Source organism: Sturnira hondurensis, unplaced genomic scaffold (genome assembly GCF_014824575.4).
Source record: "Sturnira hondurensis isolate 20B ecotype Veracruz unplaced genomic scaffold, ASM1482457v3 Scaffold0009244, whole genome shotgun sequence".
NCBI classification, from domain to species: Eukaryota; Metazoa; Chordata; class Mammalia; order Chiroptera; family Phyllostomidae; genus Sturnira; species Sturnira hondurensis.
In genome coordinates this window covers 3,426,729-3,452,795 of record NW_028081875.1, presented here as the reverse complement: position 1 = coordinate 3,452,795, position 26,067 = coordinate 3,426,729, and the positions used below count along the sequence as shown (strand labels likewise).

The window sequence follows — 26,067 nt, the reverse complement described above, 5'->3', positions numbered from 1 at the left end:
CAGCAAACTGCTATAGTGGTATTTCCAAGTCCACTGTGAGTTGCTCAGGAAGTAATCAGAGGTTGATATATATGCACAGGAATTAAGGCTCTTTTGTTTTAAGCCCTATCCAAATTTGATAGATGTCAGGCTAAATTGTTTTGCATGAGGACAACATAGAGACAGTTTTAATATAGGTTCCTTTCAGAAATAGTACTATTTTGGGCAAGAAATAAACCAAAAAAAGAAAGAGGAGAGACAGTGAAAAATAAGAGGAATGGTAGTTTAAAACAAACAAACAAAAGCCTAGTCCATAAATATAACCCTGACATACATTTTTATTATCATATTTTTAGAAGTTCCAAGTGGCTGCAGAGACAAGAACAGGGAAGAAAGCATGGTAGTGAAGATTCCCGTCATGGGTAAATTTATGGTTGCCTGAGAGTTTCAAACACAGAATTCAACCTTATTATATAATCAGAGCATTCTATGTTAGTGGTTTGTGGACTCTGCTAAGAGGAGATATGTTTAACTACTACATGCTGGATCAGGAGAATAATTATAAGAGCACATAATCAAAACATGCAAGCTTACTTTAACACAAAATAAGGTGGAAAATAACCGTGTCTATTGAATTCTTAATAATTGTTAATACATTTACACATGTGAGCACCCCCATCACATAGCTTTTCAGCACCTACATCTGCATGAAAAGGTCAGTTTCCATGGGGAACACTCAGTCATATGGTAAACTAGAGATATTTCTGATTTTACTCTTTTATTTCCTGTGATAATTGAATTGTATCATTAAAATAAAAACAGGGAAAAAAATACCAGACAGGAAACTTGTTTGTGCATCAGTTACAAAGCATGTTAGATTATTTAACAATTTTAGTAATTCAGGGACTTCCAGTCAAGATGGATGCATACGTAGACATACCTTGCCTTCTCGCACAACCGTAGAAAGAATTACAACCAGATTTCAAAAACAAGTAACACCCTGCACCATCAGAAAATTGGGGTATATGGAAGTCTGACAATGAAGGATTTAAAGGAGCCACATGCATCCAGACCAGTAAGGGTGCAGAGTAGTAGAGATGGGGCAGAGAGGCAGTGTGGAGTGGAGAGACAATGACAGCAGCAAAACAGATGGTGCTATATTCATGTGTAGTAGATAAAAATCAAGAGGGGTTCCTTGGGAGTGAGTGGTACCAGCCCCAGGCCAGACAACAGCCCAGATTTCCAGCACTGGGAGGATAAAGCCCCATTACCTCTGACTGTACAAACCAGTGGGGGTTGGGGCAGCAGAAGAAACTGCCACATTTGTACCACTTAAAGGGCCCACACGGGCTTAGAACACATGCAGACGTCACAGTAGCAACTGGAAGGTTACCAATCACATATGGGAAGTAGGTGAGGTGACTGAAAGCAAGCTGAGTGCCAGGCAGGCCTCCAGAAGCCAGGCACTGGCATCGTCCCCTCAGCACCATTCCCGCCCCAACACACAGAGAGCCACAAAGGAGTGAAGTGGGTTGTCGCACCCTGGCAATTACCCAAGGCTCTGCTCCACATAATTTACAGGTGCCTTTTCTACATAGACCACACTACTAAGACAGGGAGTAAAAGCAGTTCTACCTAATACACAAAAACAAACATAGGGAGGCTGCCAAATTGAGGAGAGGAGTCAAAGAAATGGCCCAAATGAAAGAACAGAACAAAACCCCAGAAAAAAAAACTAAACAAAATGGAGATAGCCAACCTATCAGATGCAAAGTTCAAATCACAGGTGATCAGTCCCAGTTGGGGCACATGCCTGGGTTGCAGGCTGGTTCCCTGCAGGCCAGCTCCCAGCAGGGGACGCACGAAAGGTAGCCATACATTGATGTTTCTCTCTGTCTCTCTCATTCCCCTCTAAAGATAAATAAATAAATAAAATCTTTTAAAAAAATAAAGATAAATCACTGGTGATCAGAATGTTCAGGGAACTTACTGAGTATAGCCACAAAATAAAGGAAGAGATGAAGGATACACTAAGTGAAATAACAGAAATCCACAGGGAACCAACAGTGAGGAGAAGAAAGCCAGGATTCAAATCAATGATTTGAAACATAAGGAAGAAATTAACATTCAGCCAGAACAAAAAGAAGAAATGAGAATTCAAAAAAAAAAAAAAAAACAAGGAGGGGATTAGAAACAGATGGGACAGATTTAAATGTACTAACATCCAAATCATAGGTATGCCAGGAGGAGGAGAAGAAGAGCAAGAAATTAAAAACTTATGTGAAAAAATGATGAAAGAAAACTTCCCTAATGTGGCCAAGGAAATAGACATACAAGTCCAGGAAGCACAGAGAGTCCCAAACAAGAGGACCACACCAAGACATACCATAGTTAAAATGCCAAAAGTTAAAGATAAGGAGAGAATCTTAAAAGCCACAAGAGAAAAGCAGAGTTACCTGCGAAGGAGTTCCCATAAGACAATCAGCTCGTATCCCAAAAGAAACTCCATGGTTTACTTGAGAAAAAGAAGCAGATCAAAACTATGAACATTTAAATGACAACAGGGACTTCTAGCCAAGATGGAAGTATAGGTAGACACACTTTGCCTCCTTGCACAAGCAAAAGAAAGACAACAACAAATTTAAAAACAAGAAATAACCAGAACGGCCAGAAAATCGAACTATATGGAAGTCTGACAACCAAGGATTTAAAGAAGAAACATTCATTCAGACTTGTAGGAAGGTGAAAGATGGGCAGCCTGGATGAAGAGGATGCATGGCAAGATGGTGGCTGGAGGACTGGGGCAGATTAGGTAGTGGCTGGTGGAGCAAGTGGTCCCACATTTGCATGAGTATAAACCAGGAGGAGCAAATGGGGAGTGAGACAGACCGTGATAGCCAGGGTTCCAGTGCAGGGGAAATAAAGCCTTAAAACCTCTGACTGAATGAATAATCCTGTGAGGGGTGAGGCAACAGGAGAAACTCCCAGCCTCACAGGAGAGGTTGTTATAGAGAGACCCACAGGGTCCTAGAACATACACAAACCCACCCACCTGGGAATCAGCACCAGAAGGGCCCAATTTGCTTGTGAGTAGTAGGGGAAGTGACTGAAAACCAGCAATGATGAGAAGGAAACTGGAACTCAGATCAGTGGTTTGGAGCAGAGGGAAGAAATAAATATTCAACCACAACAGAATGAAGAAACAAGAATTAAACACACAAAAAAAAATGATTAGCGGTTTAGGAACCACCAGGAAAACTTTAAACATTCCAACATCCGAATCATAGGGGTGTCAGTAGGAGAAGAGCAACAGCAAGAAATTGAAAATTTATTGAAAACATAATGAAGAAGAACTTCTCCAATTTTGTAAAGAAAATAGATTTCAGGAAGTCCAGGAAGCTCAGAGTCCCAAAGAAGTTGGACCCAAGGAGGAACATACCAAGGCACATCATAATTACATTACCCAAGATTAAAGATAAGGAGAGAATCTTAAAAGCAACTAGACAGAAGGAGACAGTTACCTACAAAGGAGTTCCCATAAGACTATCAGCTGATTTCCCCAAAAAAACCTTAGCGGCAAGAAGGTTCTAGAAAGAAGTATTCAAAGTCGCGAAAGGCAAGGACCTCCATCCAAGATTACTCTGTCCAGCAAAGCTACCATTTAGAATGAACGGGCAGAAAACAGATAAAGTGCTTCCCAGATAAGGTCAAGTTAAAGGAGTTCATCATCACCAAGCCCTTATTATATCAAATGTGAAATGACTTATCTAAGAAAAAGAAGATAAAAAATATAAACAGTAAGATGACAACAAACTGACAATAGTCAACAACAGAACCTAAAAGAACAAAACCAAACTAAGCAAACAACTAGAACGGGAACAGATTCACAAAATAGAGATTACATGGATGGTTATCAGCAGGGAAAGGGAGGAGGGAGAGTGAGGGAAAAGGTACCGGGAATAAGAAACATAAATGGTAGGTACAAAATAGATGGGGGGAGGTTCCGAATAGTGTGGGAAATGGAGAAGCCAAAGAACTTACAGATGTGACCCATGGACATGAACTACCATTGGGGAATGATGGGAGGAGGGTATAGGGTGGAGAGGAATAAAGGGGAGAAGAAAATGGGACAACTGTAATAGCATAATTAATAAAATATTTTTTAAAATCACAACTACCAACAACTGAACCTACAAAACAAAAACAAACTAAGCAAACAACCAGAACAGGAACAGAATCATAGATATGGAGATTATTTGGATGGTTATCAGCTGGGAGAGGGGAGGTGAAGATGGGGGAGAAGGTGTAGGGATTAATTGGTAGCTACAAAATAGACAGGGGGAGGTTAAAAATAGTATTGGAAATGAAGAAGCCAAAGAATTTGTATGCATAATCCGTGGACATGAACTAAGGGAGGGGATTGCTGGAGGGAAAGGGGGCCCTAGGCAGAGAAGGACAAAGGGGAAAAATTGGGACAAATGTAATAGTGTAATCAATAAAATATACTTTCAACGAAGAACTTAAGATTTCTGCACATGCATTAGGTTTGTTAAGATGAAATCTCAGTATCATTTTTTGAGTTTCAAAATATCAACAGCAGCAATGAGTATTCTGAACGGAGTTCTATTTGTCATGCATCTAAATTTAGTACTTCCTTATTTTGTAAAGTGGTGTGTTACTTCATTATAAATTCAAAGGTCTGACTTTAAATATTTATACAAGTGTACACACCATTGCACCAAAGTACTGAGGCATGCATCTACATATGTGGTACTTTTGTTCTTTATATGTGGAAGGAATGGCTTTATTTTATAGCAGTATAAGTCATGGCCTAATTACTTAATTTTTTAAACCCATGTTTCTGTAATGAACTTTGGTTTTGTAAAAGGAGTTGGTAATAGAGCAATTATTGTATATATTCTGCATCAGATAGTATTTCATTCCAAAATACAGAGGTGTTGTGTTAAACATTTCCCATTGATATGTTTATTACATTTTTTATTCTTCATTTTGAGAAAACTCTGGTAGAGTTCTCTCTTTCCCTCTCTCTCTCTCTTTCTTGTTTTTTTTTTTTTTAAATAGAAGTGTAGATGATCCTGACTGTAAATAACCAAGGTCATTTGGATGCTTTTCTTTTCCCCTTAGCAATAGACACAGGTCTTTAATAAGCAATGTCTGCTTCATGTATTCTGTATTGACTGAAAACAAATGAAATGATTTGATATCTATATGAATATGTTTACCATCCAAATTTCTGTGCATATATGTATAAAAACACAAATTAGTATTTGTAAAGTTCATGGATTATGTGTCATAAGTTATTTTAAGCATTTCATGCTGGTAGAAACTGGTAGTCAAGATTTAATCCAGGCAATTTGGTTTATTTATTTTTCTTTTTTTTATTGTTGTTCACATACAGTTGTCTCCATTTTCTTTTGCTTTTGACTTTGAATTTATAAGTATCTAATAATCTCTAAATTTATTTCAGTTAAAAGTGTAAAGCCTTATTGGGAAGAAACCAGTAAGTGGTCTCATTGCCCATTCTTACTTGTCTTTTAAGTATTCTTTCCAGTCATCCCTTACTGCAGGTAGATCACTCTCTCCAAAATTACTGCAAATGTTATCTTCTTATAAAATTTTTGACTGAGGTATAATTGACATGTATATAGCACTATATTGGTTTCAGATATACAGTGTAATGATTTGATATTTATATACATTACAAAAATGATCACTAAAATAAATGTAGCTAATATTCATCATCACACAGTTACAAAATTTTTTCTTGTTATGAGAACTTTTAAGGTTTATTCTTCTAGTAGTGTTCAAATATGAACACAGTATTACTGATTTTTATTTTTTTAATATATTTTATTGATTATGCCATTACAGTTGTCCCATTTCCCCCTTCATTCCCCTCCCCCCTGCACACCCCCTCCCCCCATCCCCCCTTTAGTTCATGTCCATGAGTCATAGGTTCTTTATCTTCTACATTTCGTATACTGTTCTTGCCCTCCCCCTGTCTATTTTCTACCTACCGTCTATGCTACTTATTCTCTACCTTCTCCCCACTTCTCCTCCCACTCCCCTGTTGCTAACCTTCCATGTGATATCTATTTTTATGGTTCTGCTCCTGATCTAGCTGTCCTCTTAGTTTGCTTTGTTTTAGGTGTGGTTGTTAATAACTGAGTTTGCTGTCCTTTCACTGTTCATATTTTTTATCTTCTTTTTCTTAGATAAGTCCCTTGAACATTTCATATAATAAGGGCTTGGTGATGCTGAACTCCTTAAATTTGACCTTATCTGAGAAGCCCTTTATCTGCCCTTCCATTCTAAATGAAAGCTTTGCTGGATAGAGCAATCTTGGATGTAGGTCTTTGCATTTTATGCCTTGGAATACTCCTTTCCAGCCCGTTCTTGCCTGTAAGGTCTCTTTTGAGAAATCAGCTAACAGTCTGATGGGAACTCCATTGTAGGTGACTTATCTCTTGCTGCTTCTAGGATTCTCTCCTTCATTTTCATCTTGGCTAATGTAATTATGATGTGCCTTGGTTTGTTCTTCCTTGGGCCCAACTTCTTTGAGACTCTCTGAGCTTCCTGGACTTCCTGGAAGTCTATTTCATTTGCCAGATTGGGGAAGTTCTCCTTTATTATTTGTTCAAATAAGTTTTCCACTTGTTGGTCTTCCTCTTCCCCTTCTGGTACCCCTATAATTCAGATGTTGAACCATTTAAAGATGTCTTGGAGGTTCCTAAGTGTCTCCTCATTTTTTTTAATTCTTATTTCTTCATTCTTTTCTAGTTGGATGTTTCTTTCTTCCTTCTGGTCCACTCCATTGATTTGAGTCCCAGTTTCTTTCCCATCACTATTGGTTTCCTGTGCATTTTTCTTCATTTCACTTGGTGTAGCCTTCATTTTTTTCATTTAATTTGCCACTAAAATCAAGTAGTTTTGTGAGCATCCTGATCACCAGTGTTTTGAACTGTGCATCTGGTAGGTTGGCTATCTCTTGGTCACTTAGAAGTGTTGGCTCTGGGGCTTTGAGTTGTTCTTCTGCTTGAGCCATAGTGTTTTGTTCTGCCCGAGTCTGTTACATATGATGGGGGGAAAGCTTAGGTGTTCACCTGGGGCAGGTCAAGCCAGTCCCTTGGTTATGACTAGGGACAGGGTCAGAGAGGGAGAAATGGCATCTGTTCCTCTCTTTCTTGGATTTTGGTCCCTACTGCTGATTCCCACAAGCAAATTGGGCCTTTCTAATGCTGGTTCCCAGGTGGGTCGGCTTGTGTACATTCTGGGACCCTGTGGGTCTCTCCAATGAACTCTCCTGTGAGGCTGGGAGCCTCTTCTGGCACCTCAATCCCCGAAAGTTTTTTCAGTGGGTGCTTGTAGGCTTTATTACTTGGCGCTGGCACCCTGCATCGTGCGGTCTGTCTCACTGTCCATTTTTTCTCCTGGTTTATCTGCACATGAATGTGTGACTGTGGTCAGTCAACCACCTTGTGTTCTCACTGGGTCTGCCCGTTGCTACCCCACACCTGGGACCTGTCTACTCCGCCTGCGCACCTGCATTGGTCCCGCAGCCATCACTTTTCCCTGCCACAACCCCTCTCCACCAGCCACCTACTTTGATCCTCTTACTAGTCTGGATGAATGGTCCGTTGTTGTCACACTTCTGTACAGTTCAATTTTCTGTCTGTTTTGGTTGTGTTTTTTTTAATTTAAAGATTTTCCATTTATTTAGCTTTAGAGGGGAAGAGAGGGAGAGAAATGTCAATGTATGGTTGCCTCTCATGTGTCCCCTACTGGGAACTGGCCTGCAACCCGGGCATGTGCCCTGACTGGGAATCGAACCTCAACCCTCTGGTTCGCAGGCCCACTCTCAATCCACTGAGCTACACCAACCAGGGCATGTTTTGGTTGTGTTTTTGTTTCTAAATCTTTGTTGTCCTTAAATTTGGTTGTGCAAGGAGGTACAGTATTTCCACCTACGCCTCCATCTTGGCCAGAAGTCCACTATTACTGATTTTATTTACTGATTTTAGTAACCATACCCACAGCTTATTTATAACTGGAAATTTTTACCTTTTTGGCATGTATTTAAGTTTATTTTTAATTACTGTTGACATACAATATTATATTAGTTTTAGGTATGCAACGTAGTTATTAGGCATTTATATATCTTAGGAAGTGATCAGCATGATAAACCTAGTTCCCATCTGACACCATATATAGTTATTACAATATTACAGACTAAATTCCCTATGGTGTATTTTAGATCCTTGTGACTATTTTTGTAATTGTCCATTTGAGTTTTTAATCCTGTTACCTTTCTCAACCATTACCCCATCTCCCCCTAATCTGTCAACCATCAATTTGTTCTCTGTATCTATGAGTTGTTTTTTATATGTTTGTTCATTTATTTTGTTTTTAGATTCCATATATAAGTGAAATTACATCGTATTTGTCTTACTCTGTTTTACTTATCCTACTTAGCATAATACCCTTTAGGTCTGTCCATGTTCTTGCAAATGGTAATATTTCATTCTTTTTTATGGCTGAGTAGTATTTTGTTTATATATGTACTACATCCTCTTTACCCATTCACTTATCAATGGACACCTAGTCTATTTTGCTGTGTAAAATGCACAGTTTTTTGCCCAAATTTTTGAAGGAAAAATAAGGATATGCATTATATATGGATACTAATTCCATATCTATCTAAATGTTTTTAATTCTTTTATTTATGCTTATGTGTTAAGAGTGTAACTGTAGGAAGCAGTAATGATTCCATACAAAATAATACACTGGAATACAATAATCAACTTTGTAAATATAAATAAAGAAATAATTGAATTAAAAATTGAGATGAAAGATATTTTTTCATGAAAGTTTGGGCCAAAAATATGGGGTGCATATTATACATGACAAAACACGGAGTAGGTTGTTTTTATATTTTGCCCATTGTAAATAATTCTGCAATGAACATAGAAGTGTATATACTTTTTCAAATTAGTGTTTGAGATTTCTTCAGTTAAGTACTCAGAGGAGGGTTTGCTGGGTCATATGGTAGTTCTGTTTTTAATTTTTTGAGGAAGCTCTGTACAGTTTTCTACAGTGGCTACCCAATCTGCATTCCCACCAACAGTGCATGAGGATTCCATTTTCTCCACATACTCACCAACACATTTTGTTTGTTTACTTATTGATTATAGCCATTCTGATAAGCATGAGGTGTTTTCTTTTTTTTTAATATATTATATTGATTATACCATTACAGTTGTTCTATTCCCCCCTTCAATCCCCTCCACCCACACCCTCCCTCCCCCACCATTCTCCCCCCCTTAGTTTATAACCACGTGTTTCAAGTTCTTTGGATTCTATATTTCCCCCACTATTCTCGCCCTCCCCCCTATCTATTTTCTGCCTACCATCTATGCTATTTTCTATGCCTTCTCCCCTCTTCTCCCCCTCCCACCCCCCTGTTTCTAACCCTCCATGTGTTCTTCATTTCTATGGTTCCACTCCTGATCTAGCTGTCTTCTTGGTTTGCTTTTGTTTTAGGTGTGGTTGTTAATAACTGTGTGTTTGCTGTCCTTTCACTGTTCATCTTTTTCATCTTCTTTTTCTTATATAAGTCCCTTTAGCATTTCATATAATAAGGGCTTGGTGATGATGAACTCCTTGAACTTGACCTTATCTGAGAAACACTTTATCTGTCCTTCCATTCTAAATGAAAGTGTTGCTGGATAAAGCAATCTTGGCTGTAGGTCTTTGGATTTCATGACTTGGAATACTTCTTTCCAGCCCCTTCTTGCCTGTAAGGTCTCTTTTGAGAAATCCGCTGACAGTCTGATGGGAACTCCTTTGTAGGTGACTGTCCCCTTATCTCTTGCTGCTTCTAGGATTCTCTCCTTCATTTTGCTTTTGGCTAATGTAATTATGATGTGCCTTGGTGTGTTCCTCCTTGGGTCCAACTTCTTTGGGACTCTCTGAGCTTCCTGGATTTCCTGGAAGTCTATTTCCTTTGCCAGACTGGGGAAGTTCTCCTTTATTATTTGTTCAAATAAGTTTTCCACTCGTGGCTGTTTCTTTCCCCCTTCTGGTACCCCTATAATTCGGATGTTGGAACGTTTAAAGATGTCCTGGAGTTTCCTAAGCCTCTCCTCATTTTTTTGAATTCTCATTTCTTCATTCCTTTCTGGTGGGATGTTTTGTTCTTCCTTCTGGTCCATTCCACTGATGTGTGTCCCCGTTTCCTTTCCATCACTATTGGTTTCCTGTGCATCTCCCTTCATTTCAATCAGTCCAGCCCTCACACGTTCCTCTAATTTGTAACTTTGTTCCTCTAATTTGTGACTATAATCAACCAGTTCTGTGAGCATCCTGATAAATAGTGTCCTGAATTGTGCTTCTGAGAGGCTGGCAATTTCTCGGTCGCTTAGAGTTATTGGCTCTGGGACTTTGAGTTTTTCTTGTGCCATCTTTCTGGTTGTTCGTGCCTGTTCCATAGCAGGATCAGAGCCCTAAAGTGTTCACTAGAACAGGGCAACTAAGTCGCTGGGTTGTGACGTTGTATGTGGGGGCGGAGTCAAAGAGGGACAATGACTCTCACTGGTCTTGCAGGGCAACTAAGTCCCTGGGTTGTGACGCTGTGTGTGGGGGCAGGGTCAAAGAGGGACTATGGCGTCCTGTCCGCCGCCTGCCGCCACGGCCCTCACCAGTGCCGCACTTGCTGCCGTCACCGGGCCCACGCGTTTCGTCCCACTGCACGCGAGTGTGCCACCGCCGTCAGCCCTCGCCCCCTGGGGCCTGCGTGGTCTGTCTCACTGTGGGTGAATATGCTCCCGCGGTCTGCCCCGCACCCCAACTGGTTCCCGTCTGCCTGCGCGCCTGGGTCGGGGGCCCTGTCCTGCCCGACCCTGCTTGCTGCTGGCTTCGCCCCTCTTACCGTCCCCGTTGAACGGGTAGATGTAGTCGGACTTCCGTATAATTCAATTTTCTGTCCTTTGGTTGTGTCTTTGTTTCTCCAAACTTTTGTTGTATTCAAACTTGGTTGTGGGAGAAGGCACAGTGTTTCCACCTATGCCTCCATCTTGGCGGAAGTCCAGCATGAGGTGTTTTCTCATTGTGGTTTTAATTTGCAGAAAAATTGTACCTTTTAATCCCCTTCACCTATTTTGTTCTCCTCTCATCCCCCTCCTCTGGCAACCATCAGTCTGTTCTCTGTATCTATCTCATAGAATTTCTTTATAAGCGAAGAGATAGTTAAGTACCTGGATTTCAAATCTTCCTTCTCTTCATGCAGAAAGAGGTGTGATGAAGCTAAAAGTAATAAACACTATTTGCTATTAAGATTTTTAAAGAAATTATAATTTCAACAACCTGTCATCAATCTATCAATAGTTGGCAATTTAAAAAAATTCTTTGTCCCTACTCTATGCCAGAATGTTAGACTTAAAATAACTTAGGAGATAGTAAAAAAAAAAACTTTTTAAAGCCATTTACTTTGTTTGAGCATTGCCATTCTGTCCTTGCCACCACACTATTCATTTTTTGGCTCCCCGCACACTGGACCCCCCATGAAGTTAATGCCTTTGGGGCTTATGCACCTTAGCTCTGCTCAACACTATTTTTTTGTGTGTGTCATTGAAGCTGCTTTGATCTCTAAGTTCTTACCCATCATCTCTTTATTAAATTTTTGTATATTTTGTCATATTATTTGGAGATTCGGCCTTTGGTAAAGTAAGATAAGGCAAAGATATAGTTTAATTTAAGATAAGCTCTGCCTCCCCATTCAAATACCTCTGTGGAGGCTTTTCTATTTGTATGGCCTGCATTCCTTTTATAATATTTCAAAGAAAAGGAACATTCTAGAGGCTGTCCCCTGGCAGTTGAGGAAGTGTGGCAGATGGCAGTCAAGCTTGAGCTTTGGCATCAGCCATCAGTGTCCGCTACTCCCTGGGCATTTCTTCATTTCTATGAGCCTCTGTATTGGAAAAGCAGACATACATAGTACCTGGCAAGATTGTCTTAAAATTTAAATGAGGTCATGTGTGTGAAAGTTCCAAGCATATGCTAGACACTCATACATGTTAGCTGTGAGTTCTAATATTCATGTGAATGTTAGTAGTAGTATTAGTTTGATGCACTGGCTCCACAATCCCCAGCATTTCAAACCAGTGATATCTAGTTAAAAGGAACCTCACAATGCAAACTCAAAATGGAAGAGAAACAGGAGTGATGGGGATGCAGTGCCACAAAAAGAGTAAGCCTGAGACACTTTCTGGAAGGGCATCTGGACACACTGGCTTGTTTGCTGTTCTGACAGCTGCTCACCTTCCTCAGTTGCAGAGCTGCCATGATTCCTGATAGTATCACTAAATGAGTTTCTGCAAGAAATTCCCACTTGAGAATTCCCAACTGATGATTTTAATCCAGAAGAGTGTTTACTTATAAAAAGAAGAAGAAGCTAGAAGAGGGTTTTGTGCTATGTCTGGAACTTCTAGTTTGTCCCATGAGGAAACCCTTCCTGAAGACACAAAAAGTTGACAAAGTGGCTCCCGGTGATCTTGTTGGTTAAGGCCCAGCTATTTCTACCTTATGTGCACAGAGGTGAGGGCATTGTAGGGTTCCTGATGACCAGGTGACAATCCTCCCCCAATGTGCTGCCTTACAAGGTTGATGATCTGATGCAACGTTTCCCTCAAATGTGTAGTGTTCCACCCAGAAGATACTTTAAGGCATACATACCTTATAGCTAACTAAACCCTGTCTGGTCTCTCTCTCCCTCTGTAGCATGCATAATGCACAGGAGCATGTTGAAGATTTTCAGAAGGCTTTCAGTAAAAGAACCGTCTAAAAGTGTAAACCTAGAATCAAATAACTTACCTTCTATTTGAAAATGTAATTCTTTCTATAAATAATCAACAAAGTTAATGTTCTATGAAACACATTTTGGGAACTATGCACATATACATGTGGGCCACTTTTTTAAACCTTAAGTCTAATGAGGGCACCAGTTTTCTCAATACACTAAACTTATCGTCAATATTTTCCTGTGGTTCCTTTTTGTGGGAATCTCCCTTGTGGATAAGATTGCTTAATAATGACAATTTAGGCTACTTTAGTGTAACTAAACCCATATGATGATATGATTAAAAGTTACTTGTTAAAGATGCTCCCCAAATTGATGCCCACCAGGTTACAATAGTAATTCTCAATGATCCAGAAACACCCTTCTTCAGTATGGGTCCTTTTGTGTGACTTTATTTGCTTTGCAGCCATTTCAGAAGGTATATAGTAAAGAAAGAAACCAAGAGCAGGCCACCAGGAGGCTGGGCAGAATGGGTGGGAAACTCTGAAGTTACATGATTTTCAGAATAATGAGGATTCTGGAGAAGTCTGACCTAAGAAGGGCACAAAAGTTATCTTTAGTACTTGAAGAGCTGCCATGTACAAGGCAGAACATTAATTAAACCTAATTACAGAGTGTAACTCAGGAGGCCCTGTTTATGAGTGTTGCAGCCAAGGAATTCACAGCTCAATAACAGGAAAACTTTCTGGTTCCATCAGCGAAACCAAGATGAGTATATTCCAGGTGTGAAAGTCTGTGCTGGGTGCTGGAACCATGGCCAGAACATGCTCTCTAGAGGGACACTGTTGAAGCAATTCTCATTTCTGAGAACTCTAAGTCTCTGTCTACATTAAGGAAATCACATGTGCCAACATTCTCATTTCTCTGTTTCCCTTTCTTCTTATCACCCCCAAACATAAGTCTTTTTGGAAGAGGGGCTTACCCTAAAGAGTTTTCTCTGAAGGCTTCTGCTTTGTTATTGATCATTATGGAGAGTAAGAGTTTCATAACTCCAGCTTCTGTAATCTGTGCTTAAGTGCACATAGAAAGCCCCCCCTTAAACACACCCACACACACAGCCAGAGTAAATATTCTCACGGCCTGATCTGTTGTTAAAATAATCTACCCCTTTTATTAGTCCAGTTATTCACACTGAAGAATTCAGGTAGAAATAAAATGTTAATGTATGGTTAATGTATATATGGTTTTCTATCCATAATGAATAATATATCATTTGCATGTAATATTATGCCTTTATTTGGGAATACCAGGGACAGCAAAAGACTGTATCCTTGCTCTCACTCAGCCTCTGTCATCTCTAATTTTCATAACAGCCTTTTGGGGTAAATATTAGTAACATTCTGTAGACAGTCCAACAGAAACTAAGAAAGGTTAGGTCCTGCTTAAAGCCGTATAGCTAGTGTGTCAGATCTTGAATAGAACCCAAACTTCAGATTTTAAGCCCTGTACTCCTGTTCTTGATTTAATATTGTACTCTTCTTTTAAAAAAATATTTTATTTATTTATCTTTAGAGGGGAAGGGAAGGAGAGAGGAAGAGAAACACCAATGTATGGTTGATTCCCATGCAACCCCTGCTGGGAACTCGCCCCTGCCGGGAACTGGCCTGCAACCCAGGCATGTGCCCTGACCGGGAATTGAACCTCGATCGTGTGGTTCGCAGGCCCGCGCTCAGTCCACTGAGCCACACCAGCCACGGCTGTACTCTTCTTCTTGATTTAATATTGTACTCCTGTTCTTGGTTAAATATTGATTTAACATAGTTATTAAAGAATGGAAGGCAGTTTTCTGACTAGTGCTCTTGATTGGATGCTCCTGCATTCGAGGAAATGAAGTCCTATGTGCCCAGAGAAATTCTCCTTAGTGGCTACATAGTAGAATTCTGTGTGGAGTTTGAAAACATATCCATGTCCCAGCTCTTCCCTTAACCAGTTACATCAGAAACTGTAGGAGTGGGAGCCAGGCATCAGTCTTTTATAATACACCTAGGTAACTCCTCAGGTGTGAGAATCATGGAGCAGAGGGGGCTGGAAAGATGAAAGAACCTTCAGAGGTCATGTAAAATATCTTCATTTGACACAAGAGACTCAAGTGGAGAAAGACAGCAAGTCGGGATGTAGATATTTTAACAAAATCAGATATTAGGGAGTATATTTGAGTCATCCCTTGGTATCTTTTTAGAAGACTGGTTCTAGGACCCATTCCCCTATCAGGAACTCTCCCAACCCCTGCTCAGGCCCAAGATACCCAAATCCACAGATGCTCAAGGCCCTTATTTTAAAAGGCATTATATTTTCATATTGGCTACAGCAGTGTATGCCTACACATCACTTCATTTTCATGGATTTAGTGTAAGTGGCGAATTCAAATTTTGCTTTTTCAAAGTTTCTGGAATTTTTTAAAGATATTTTTTATCTGCAGTTGGTTGTGTGCAGAACCAGTAGACACAGAGACCTTAGTATATTTTCCTAGGGCTACTATAACAAAGTACTACAAACTTAAAACAACAGAAATGTATTCTCTCATAGCTCGATGCTACAAGTCTAAAATCAAAGTGTCAGCAGGACTGTGCCTCTCTGAATGCACCAAGGGAAAATACTTCCTTGCCTCTTTCAGCTTCTGTAGGTTCTGGTTTATGGCAGCATAACTCCAATCTCTAACTACATCTTTACATCACTTTCTTTTCTGTGTCTTCTGTGTCCGCTCTTCCTCTCAGGACACCAGTCATTGGATTTAGGACCACTGTAAATCCAGGAGGATTTAATCTTGAGATTCTTAACTACTAGGGTCACATTCTAAGGTTCTGGATAGACAGGATTTTTTTTTCCATTTACAGTTGACATTTCATATTACTTTCAGATGTATAGTGTAGTGGTTAAGCATTTATATAACTTACAAAGTGACTCCCTCAGTAAGTCTAGTACCCACCTGTCATCATACATAGTTATTACAATATTATTGACTATATTCCCTATGCAGTACTTATATCCCTATAACTATGTTGTGACTACCAATTTGTCCTTTCTAATCTCTTCACCTTTTCCTTTTTAAAATATTTTTCGGAATTTTTATTTTGTATTTTTTCATTACCATTTATCCTCCTTAATACTCCCTCGCCCCACCCCCCACAATCACCACACTGCAACAAGTGCTGGGAAGGATGTGGGGAAAGGAACCCTTGTGTACTGTTGGTGGAAATGCAGACTGGTACAGCCACTGTGGGAAGCACTATGGAGATATCTCAAAAAATTAAAAACGGATCTGCCTTATAACCCAGCAGTTCCACTTCTGGAATTTATACAAAGAAACCTGAAATACTAATTTGAAAGAAGATAGGCACTCCTATATTCATTGTAGTGTTATTTAAAATTGCTAAGATATGGAAGCAGCTCAATTGTCCATCAGTAGATGAGTGGATAAAACAGCTGTGGGACATTTACACAGTGGAATACGACTCCCATAAAAGGGAAAAAAATTTTACCCTCTGCAACAGCATAGATGGACCTGGAGAGCATTATGCTAAGTGAACTAAGCCAGTCAGAGAAAGACAAATACCGTATGATTTCACTCACGTGGAATCTAATGAACAAACTGAACTAACAAGCAAAATAGAGACAGACTCATAGAGAACAGGCTGACAGCTCTGGTGGGTGTAGGGTTAGGGGGTGGTGGCTTTGGGAAAAGAGGAAAGAGGGCTGAGACATCTTCACCTTTTTCACCCAGTCCCCAAACCCCTTCCCATCTGGCAACCCTCAGTTCTCTGTATCTATAAGTCTGTTTTTGCTTTGTTTATTTCTTCTATTTTTTTAGATTCCACATAAAAGTGAAATCATATGAAATTGTATTTGTCTTTACCTGACTGACTTTCACTCAACATATAAACTTGTAGGTCCACCCATCTGTCTCAAATGGTAAGATTTTATTCTTTTTTATGGCTGAGTAATAGTCTGTTGTATATATGTATCACATCTTTATCCAGTCTTCTGTTGATAGGTACTTAGGTTGCTTCCATATCTTGGCTATTATAAATAACACAGCAATGAACATAGTGTGCACATATCTTTTCAAATTAGTGTTTTGGATTTCCTCACATAGAAGTTGTATTGCTGAGTCACAAGGCAGTTCTATTTTTAATTTATCAAGGTTCCTCCATAGTGGCTACATCAATTTGCAGTCCCACCAGCTGTGAATGAGGTTTCTCTCTTCTTCACACCCCTTGTTGTTTGTTGATTTATTGACCATAGCTATTCTGACAGGTGTGAAGTGATCTCTCATTGTAGTTCTAATTTGCTTTTCTCTGAGGATTAGTGATGTTGAGCATCTTTTCATACTCTATTGGCTACCTGTGTATCCTCTCTGGAGAGTCTGGTCAGGTCTTCTGCCCATTTTTTAATTGGATTTTTTTTTTTGGTGTTGTATGAGTTCTTTATAAATTTTGTCATTGGTGACTATCCTCTTCCATTCAGTAGGCTTTTTGTTTTCTTGATGGTTTCCTCTACTGTGCAACAACTTTTTTAGTTTGATGTCCCATTTGTTTATTTTTTCTTTTGTTTCCCTTGCCCAAGGAGATAAATCAGGAAAATTATTGTTAAGACCGATGTCAAAAAGTTTATCACCTATGTTGTCTTCTAGTAGTTTTATGGTTTCAGGTCTTATATTTAAGTGTTTAATACATTTTTAGTTAATCCAAGCAACTCATTCATATGCTTTAGGACAGGGGTGCCAAACTCATTTTCACCGGGGGGGTCACATCAGCCTTGTGGTTGCCTTCAAAGGGCCAAATGTAATTTTAGGACTGTATAAATATAACTATTCCTTAACAGTTAAGTGGGAGCTTGGCGATTTCGCCAGGTAGAAATAAGGTGCCAGGCCAGGTAAACCAAGGTGGAGGGCCGGATTCGGCCCTGTGGCTTAGGAGTTTCTCTGTACAACAACTCTCTCTGTGAGAGACCTGAGAAACCTGAATAGATTGACAGGCCCAGAGCAACTGGTAGAGTGAGTGGGAAGTCTGGTTATGAAAAGTGGGCCCAACCTATGTTTTTCACATTCACATAGACTTATGGCCTTAAACAAAAATAATTCCTAAATATAGATGAGTTTCTGTATTTTCAGTATAAAGTACCAATTTCCTAATATTTTCTCATTTTCATTTGAGCAGATTACTAGGTAAGTGGTTTCTGAATTTTATGTGATAATATTTATGTTTAGAATTAATTTTAGAAATACAATATATCCCACAACTTTTGTTTTATTTTACAATAACAACTGGGTTTGCTGCATCAGCGACACATGTAGTATATTTTGTGAAAAAGAAAATTGCATGAATATACATACACATGAAAACATCACTGGGAAATTCAGTCGACAGGAAATAATTTTAAAATTTAATTTAAAAAATTCTACACACCTCATATAGGAATGGTAATTATCCTTCCTTACTCAGACATGCCCAGATATTTGCAGTTCAAGGTCATTTTTTTCCCTAGCTATAGTGATAGTATTGTTTGCATCTCCCTTTGTTATTCCTTTTCTGGACTCAACTCTTCTTTTTTCATTAGGGATTTCTGCAAAAGCTCTGGGCAGATTCTCTGCCTGGGAGACACCCCATAGAGGCTGGTGAAGGACATATTTATCTTACTCTTGTAATTGGTTGCTAAAAGCACTTGTTCATCAGATATTTTCTTTTTCTTTTTATTTGTAGATTTAGAAATATTTTAGCAGGTGTACATTTGCATATAAAAGAGAATAAAAGCTGAGAAGTTGCGGTTTTCTCTCAACATCATCCTTCCTCTTCCTCCCTTTATTCAGCATGTTTCATTTTGTTTCTCTATCAGTTTCCATTTTCTAAACTCAAAATGCATATCAAAAAGAAAAAAAACAGTCTCAGAGGTTTATCACCACTTTGTAAGAAGATTGGAGACTGGGAAAATATATTTATTTCATTGTGTTATCAGTCTGGAATTAATAGCTAAGGATAGATTTTAGCCCCTGGACCTCCTGCCTTATTTTTTGTATTAAACTGCAATTTTTAAACTTTTTAAACTAAATCTTAACACAGATTTGAATATGAAATAGATGCTTAACTGAGAGATCCAGAACTGAAAAGCTTGAGTATGCATGGATGTTTGTTTCAGTGTGTATCAGAGTATTCTAATTGAACATAACTGTATTCTTTAGAAATAATTGTTTTCTCTAATAATTTTCATTGCTCAATTGTTTTCTGAGAGTTTGACATTACTAATGCAAGGCAGTGTTCCCCTGGAGTCCCAGGAAGCCACTCATTAAAGACTTATGAGTTTACTCACCTGTTGAGAAGATTAAAGTCTTTTCCCCTAAGAATTATTTTAACCATGTCCCTACCTTGTTTATAGCAGGCTAAAGTAAACCTTTAGATTTGTTACCTTTGCTTCTGTTTGTTCATTCATTCCTTTAATAACTATGAATTTCCAGGTCAAAATAGTGAGTGCAGCTTTTCACCATTTGATTCTTCACTATCAAAAGCCTTGGCTTGAGTTGCCACCACCTCACATTCCTAGCTTTGCCTTTTTTGATTTATGAAGTTGGCCTCCTAGCCAAGTCTTCTAGACTATTCCTGGAAGATATCTGAATTATTTGAGCATGTCTAGCAAAAAGAATACCCTTATTTCCAAATAATCTGAAATCTGGTCCATTTGAAATAGACAGCTACTTAAAAATCTCCATGCAGTTGTCACAATGCAGCCTCCTTTGATAATGGTCTGTTTTCTCTTTCAACTGAGTAAGCTTTTCTGACAAGCAGCTTGTATCCCTTGGCCGAAGTTTTTCAGGAAGTTTTCTTGCAACACAGAAACAATTGCTTGTCACCATCTAGTTTCAACATTGCAAGTATGTTTTGTTTGGCCTGTGCAGAAATCTAGCAAGACTAAGGCTACTTCCCACCCCACCCCCCAGCAGCAGTTGACCAGAGAATAATAGCTCTCCCCAGTGGACAGGGCTTGTGTTGTGTCACCCCTCTCACTGCTCTCACCTGAGCAAAGTCACTTTTTGTGTGTGTTTCCTGCTTGGCTGCGGAAAGTGTCTGCATTTACAATATATTTACAATATCTATGTTGAACCCTCTTCCCTTGTTGCTACACAGGCTATGTAGCTTGCAACCTCTCCTGTTCCTTTTTTTAACCAAATATTAATTTTGTTTTTTTTTCCTTTTTGGCTCGTCTCCCAGTCCTCTATATGTTGTTTGGTGCAGTTCTTCTGACTAAAATAAGGGTGAATAAGGGTGTGATACATACACGGAGAACAACTCCCAGTTCTGATTATCTGCTAGATTTCTCCAGCTGGTTTGGTGTTTCTGGGTCCTGCCTCAATTTCTATTTATTCCTTCATAGAAATGCACTTAATCCTTTTACATTTTAAATTTCACTTTGCCCTTAAACCATTAGAGGAAGGATGTGTGGCAGGAGCTGAAGGGGATAGATGCCCAGCAGTCCCCAGTATTAATATAACCAAACTTTTATTACTATGTCAGGGCCACTACATCTCAGATAAAAATTGTCCATGTCGGTTTCAGTGATTCTCCACTTAGAAAAGGACCACAGGTTTAAGGATCAAATACCAGTGAGGAGGCATGGTTCAAAAAGGGGTATGCTCTAGTTGCATAGGGTAGGAGAAATGAACTGTCTCACTGCAGTACTGCTGTACAGTTGAAAGCAGGCTCAGGCAGCATTGAAGAAGGGAAAGCCCACAGACCAATTAGTTCAAGCTCTTAAATAAGGAAGGGAACCAGAATGGAAAGCCTGTGGAACGTGGGAATGGCCTATCTTTTCCAGAATAGTAAAATGGTTCCTTGCTGCTAAGAATGAATTCACATTTCTTCCTTCCAATAAAAACATCAGTTCTGTGTTGTATTTGGACAAAATACTTAATCCCCCTAAATCTGAAATGTTGCAACTACTAGCTTGATATTTTTTCACAAAAAATCCCTCCTGAAAATAAATGAGGTGGGACCCCCCCCCCCAAAAAAAAAACGTAATTATCTTCTGGAGTGTAGGCCCCTTTGTAGTGCAGGCTTGCCCCTGCTAGATGAGTGTTCTAGGGCAACCCATATGTATCAGTGTACCAGCTGGCTGGTTGTTGTGAGAGGCTGTGTTTGGCATCAATGAATTTTTTTTGAAGATTCAACACATTTGCCCATTTTATAATGGGTGATGTACGAGCACACCTGCCCACACAATGCTGCGTGTTCAGCAGTTTTTGACCAAAAAGTAGCATGACCTCCATGCCTCACCCTCCCTGTTCACCCAGTCTCACCCCAAGCGACTTCTTTTGTTTGTTTCCCTGAATAAAAAAAGTCTTGCTGTTGTGAAAGAGGTAAAACAAAAAGTGAGAGTCACTAAAAAGGCATCAAAATTGATGAGTCTAGAAACTTATTTGAGCAGTAGAAAGAACATCTCCATAGGTGTATTGCATCAAATGGAGAATACTTTGAAGGTGACTGAAGTTTAAACATGTAAGAATGAATACACAATTTTTATAAATAAATTCCAGGGTTTCTTGTGTTCCCCCTCGTAGCACATTTTCCTGATTCTGAGAAGTATGAGAGCCAACTCACTAAAGTCAAATGATTTATCTTAGAACAGTAGACAAGAGGAACCCCCAACTCTGGCTTACAGCCACCAGGAATGTTTGTTTATTAATAAACAACTCTTTTTTTCTTTTTTTAAAATATGAGTTTCTATCCTTGCCACTTTCCCTTGAGCAAATAAGTATAATTGAATACAAAACTAGCATAGGGTCATTTAGGACTTGTATCCTAAAAGTTGAGTAACTTTTTGGTTGACCTTCATAAAATAAAAACAAAATAGAGCATTTTCATCTTTTTATAATGATTCTGTACCTTTTAAGAAATCACACTGTCTTTGATTTTATTAATGCCCCCCCAATTTATCTTACAGAAAATCTGAAGTAAAATAGATATTAGGATTAGTTGGAGAGTGTTATGATGCCACCCTATTGGAGCCATTTTAGGACACTGGGACTAAACTACACCAAGAAACATTTTCTCCCCAAACCAATACTCAACATACACTGCCAGAAGTTATGCATCACAATACCTTCCCCTCTGCATGCACTGCATTGGGTGTTTTGTTTATTAACTTTTTCTAAATACTACTTCCAGTGTGCCAAACTGACTTCACAATCTAGCAATGTTAAAAAGTATTACCTTAGAATTTATTATTTCCAGAATTAATAGCCCTGCCTGTGCATATTTTAATTACATGACATTTAATGCTCCAAAATATGCTCATTTTAAAACTTTTTCCTTGATTGATTCTCAGTAAGGCAAGATAAATTATATTTTTATTCTTTGTTGTGATAATAGTTCTAATCCAATAATAAGGCCTTGTGGTTAAGTTCTTAAATGGAGTCAGCAGAAGCAGGAAGGTGATTGCCAGCCCCTGGTGCTAACATAAGAGCAGGAACCTTTTATCTGTAGCCACACTGAAGATGTAAACGCGGATACTGTTTTGTTATGTCTGTGCTAACACTCTAATTCTCCATCCTCCATTTTACCCAGCTATCCTTGAGACTTGAGGTAGCAGGCAATGTTGTGTTACTTGGGTGCCTTACATATGTGATATTTATTGATTGTTTTTCCCAACAATCTTACCCACCTTAACTTACAATACATGCTGTTAGAAGCTCTACAGGGTTTAGGGTGTGCTGTGAATCTGAGCCAGGTCAGGCTGCTGCTAATCCCTTTGGTGCACCTGGCTTTGCTCCCTGCATATGCTCTCTGTGTTCTCAGCTCTGGGTCTCTGAGCTCATCCTGCTGCTATTATTATTCTTTCTGATGCTCCTACCATTCATCCAGCCTTGGACACCTGCACTCAAATGTGAGAGCCTGAGAGGCAGAGGAGGGAGTGCTTCGAAGTGAACAGAGGATGGACCGAGGTTTTTAGTACTGTTTCTTCTGGTTCATTCATTCCTACAGTGGCTGCTGCAAGGTCTAGAGTGGAGAGATACCATTTTTCCATGAGTTGAGTCTATCCACAGACGCACTCAAAATAATGACTGCAATTTGGCTACTTCAGATAAACACACAACCTGTCTTTGAGTCTTGAAAACTAGGTTCAACTAAATTGTTTTTTGTTTTCAGAGTGTCTAAAAAGGGACAATTCAAAGAATAATCTTTATGCATTGGAAAAGTAGGAAGAATTTTAGAAACTTCTCACTACGTAGTAGAAAATATAGTATTTCTGTGTATTTTCTCACACCTAAAACAATTAATAATAATTTATCAATATCATCAAATACACAATCAGTGTTCAAGTATTTTTACCATGTTTTTTTAAAAACCCAACCATTCCAGCTATGCCCACTATGCCCAACTATGCCACTGCATTGCATTTGTTTTATATGGGATGTCTGTCCAGAGAAAGTCCAGCCATGGTTAATGTAGTGAAAACAGTTTGTGCAACATCAATGTAACCTGGCAGCCAAGGTGAGTGGACTGGAAAGTGTATATGTGAACAATGATGGTTTCACTGTACTTGTCATTGGGTACAGTAGATGCCACAGAGTGAGCATATGGACTGTGTGGCCGTTGCTTTCAAAATGATTGAGTGAATACAGCAATGAATCTGCATCAAATTTTGAGTTAAGCTTGAACATCCCTCTCTGGAAACTATTCAGATGACTCAGAAGGCCTGCAACTATGGGCAGCTGGTGATTGGCAGCTTCATCACAACAATGTGCCTGCTCATGCATCATGTCTTATGCAGAGTTTTTTTGCAAAACATCAAATCATTCAGGTAACTTAGCCCCACTACACCCCAGATTTGGTGCCCTGCCACTTCTGCCTTTTCCCAAAACTAAATTCACCTTTGAAAGGAAAGAGATTTCAGACCATCCATGAGATTCAGGAAAATATGATGGGACAGCTGATGGCAATTGGGAGAACTTTGTGAGGTCCCAAGGTACCTACTTTGAAGAGGACTGAGGCATCATTGTCCTATGTACAATGTTTCTTGTATCTTCTTCAGTGAATGTCTCAATTATTCATATTACATGGCTGGATACCTAATGGACAGACCTTGTATGTCTCCTAAGTAGGATAACCATATCATTTATTATCTAAATTAGGAAACTTTAATAACAGAAGTGGATTCTATTAATAATTATACTGGAACAACAGACATAAACCTGAATTGTCATGGACAAATAGGGATATCTGTTCACTACTTTTTAAAAATTATGTAAAAAATATGTAGCATTAAATTTACCATCTTAACCATTTTTAAGTATACAGTAAACAGTGTTAAATATATTCATGTTCAGCAGATCTCTAGAACTTTTTCATCTTGCAATATTGAAGTACTTTACCCACTAAACACTAATACCCCTCCCCCTTCCCACTCAGCCTTTAGTAATAACTTTTCCCTTTCTGTTTCTAAAATTTTGACCACTTTTGATACTTCATATAAGTGGAATCATACAATATTTGGCTCATTTCACTTAGTATCATGTCCTTAAGGTTTATTCATGCTGTAGTATATAATAGAATTTCCTTCTTTTTAAAGCTGTACAATATTGTATGTATATGCCAGATATTCTTTATCCATTCAACTATTGATGGATGTTTGGGTTGCTTCTACCTCTTGGCTATAATGAATAATGCTGTGATAAACAAAGGTGTTCCAATAACTCTTTGAGATTATGTTTTCAGTTTTTGTCGATATATAACTAGAAGTGGAATTGTTGGATCATATGGTAATTCTGTTTTTAATTTGTTGAGGAGGCTCCATATTATTTTCCATAGTAGCTGTACCATTTAACATACCAACTAACAGTGCACAAGGGTTCCAACTTACTCACATCCTTAACAACACTCTTATTTTCTGGTTGTTTTTTTTTTTATACTGGCCATCCTGACAGGTATGAGGTGATAGCTCATTGTGGTTTTGGTCTACATTTCCCTAATAATTAGTGATTTTTGAGCATCTTTTCATGTGCTTATTGGTCATTTATATATCTTCTATGGAGAAATGTCTATTTAAATCCTTTTCCATTTTAATAAGGTTATTTATTTTTTGTTGCTGTCAAGTTATATAAATTCCTTATATGTTCTAGATATGAACCCCTTATCAAATACATGATTTTAAGTGTTTTCTTCCATTGCATACTTTGCCTTTTCACTTCGTTGTTTCCTTTGACACACAAAAGTTTAATGTAGTCCTGTTTGTCTGTTTTGTATCTTGTTAACTGTGCTTTTTGGTCACCCAAGAAATCATTGCCAAATCAAAAGTCTCGAAGATTTTATCCTTTGTTATCTTCTAAAAATTTAATAATTTCAGGTTTTAGATTTAAGTCTTTAATCACATCTGAGTTGATTTTTCTGTACGATGTAAGAGTCCAACTTCTTTTTTTTGCATGTAGCTATCCAGTTATTTTTGCCTTTTTTTGTAATCTGTAGAAACAAAAGGCTACCAGTTGCTGAAGCAGTCTACCCTTGAATATAATACAAATCAAACTGAAGACAGATTCCAAAAGGATGCTTCTGCATCACAACTGTCAGGTAAGCAAGGGAGGATTCAGCACTTGAAATCAATGTCTAGGAGACCAAGGGTAGTGGCCAGTGCTGTGTTCAGGGAAGAGTGATCATTCTTTGAAGGTTTCTGGAGTTTGCTTTGTAACATTGTCACTGGGTCAGAATGAACTAGTACTTTTTTCAATCATTAATGAAAGAGAGTTTGGAAAAGTCTTCCCTCATGCATAAGTGCTGGCCCCTCAAGACTCAGATTCTACCTGTGTGTATCGTGATACTAACTTGTCACTAAATACCACAGAAGATACTTCAAAGTACTTTTCTTATCACATCTACCAATTTCTTCTTCTTTTTAAACTTGTTTTAAATTTTAGAGAGAGGGGAAGGTAGAGAGAAAGAGAGAAACATTGATTGGTTGTCTTTTGCAAGTGCCACAATGGGGTACGGAGCACACAGCCCAAACCCGGGCGTGTACCCTGGCCAGCAATTGAATCATCAACCTTTCAGTTTGTGGGATGACACCCAACCAACTGAGCCACACCTTCCAGGACATATCTTCCAATTTCTTATTCATCAATGAGGACCATCATCTTAGGCTATCCTCTCTCACCAGAATTTTGGGGTTTGGGGTGGTAAGAACTAGTTTTAGGCTTTCATGTATTTTCTTTAATCTAGAAAGTTTAAGTGCAATTT

The 26,067-nt window shown here is 38.8% G+C and overlaps 1 protein-coding gene across 1 annotated transcript in view; it reads left to right on the top strand.

The window, feature by feature from the left end:
- The window catches only part of KIZ (kizuna centrosomal protein), a 174,062-nt gene that overhangs the window by 113,608 nt on the left and 34,387 nt on the right, over positions 1–26,067 (top strand). The window contains 2 exon segments of the mRNA XM_037057014.1: positions 336–401; positions 25,303–25,404. Of these exon segments, the coding sequence (XP_036912909.1) occupies positions 336–401; positions 25,303–25,404 (168 nt within the window).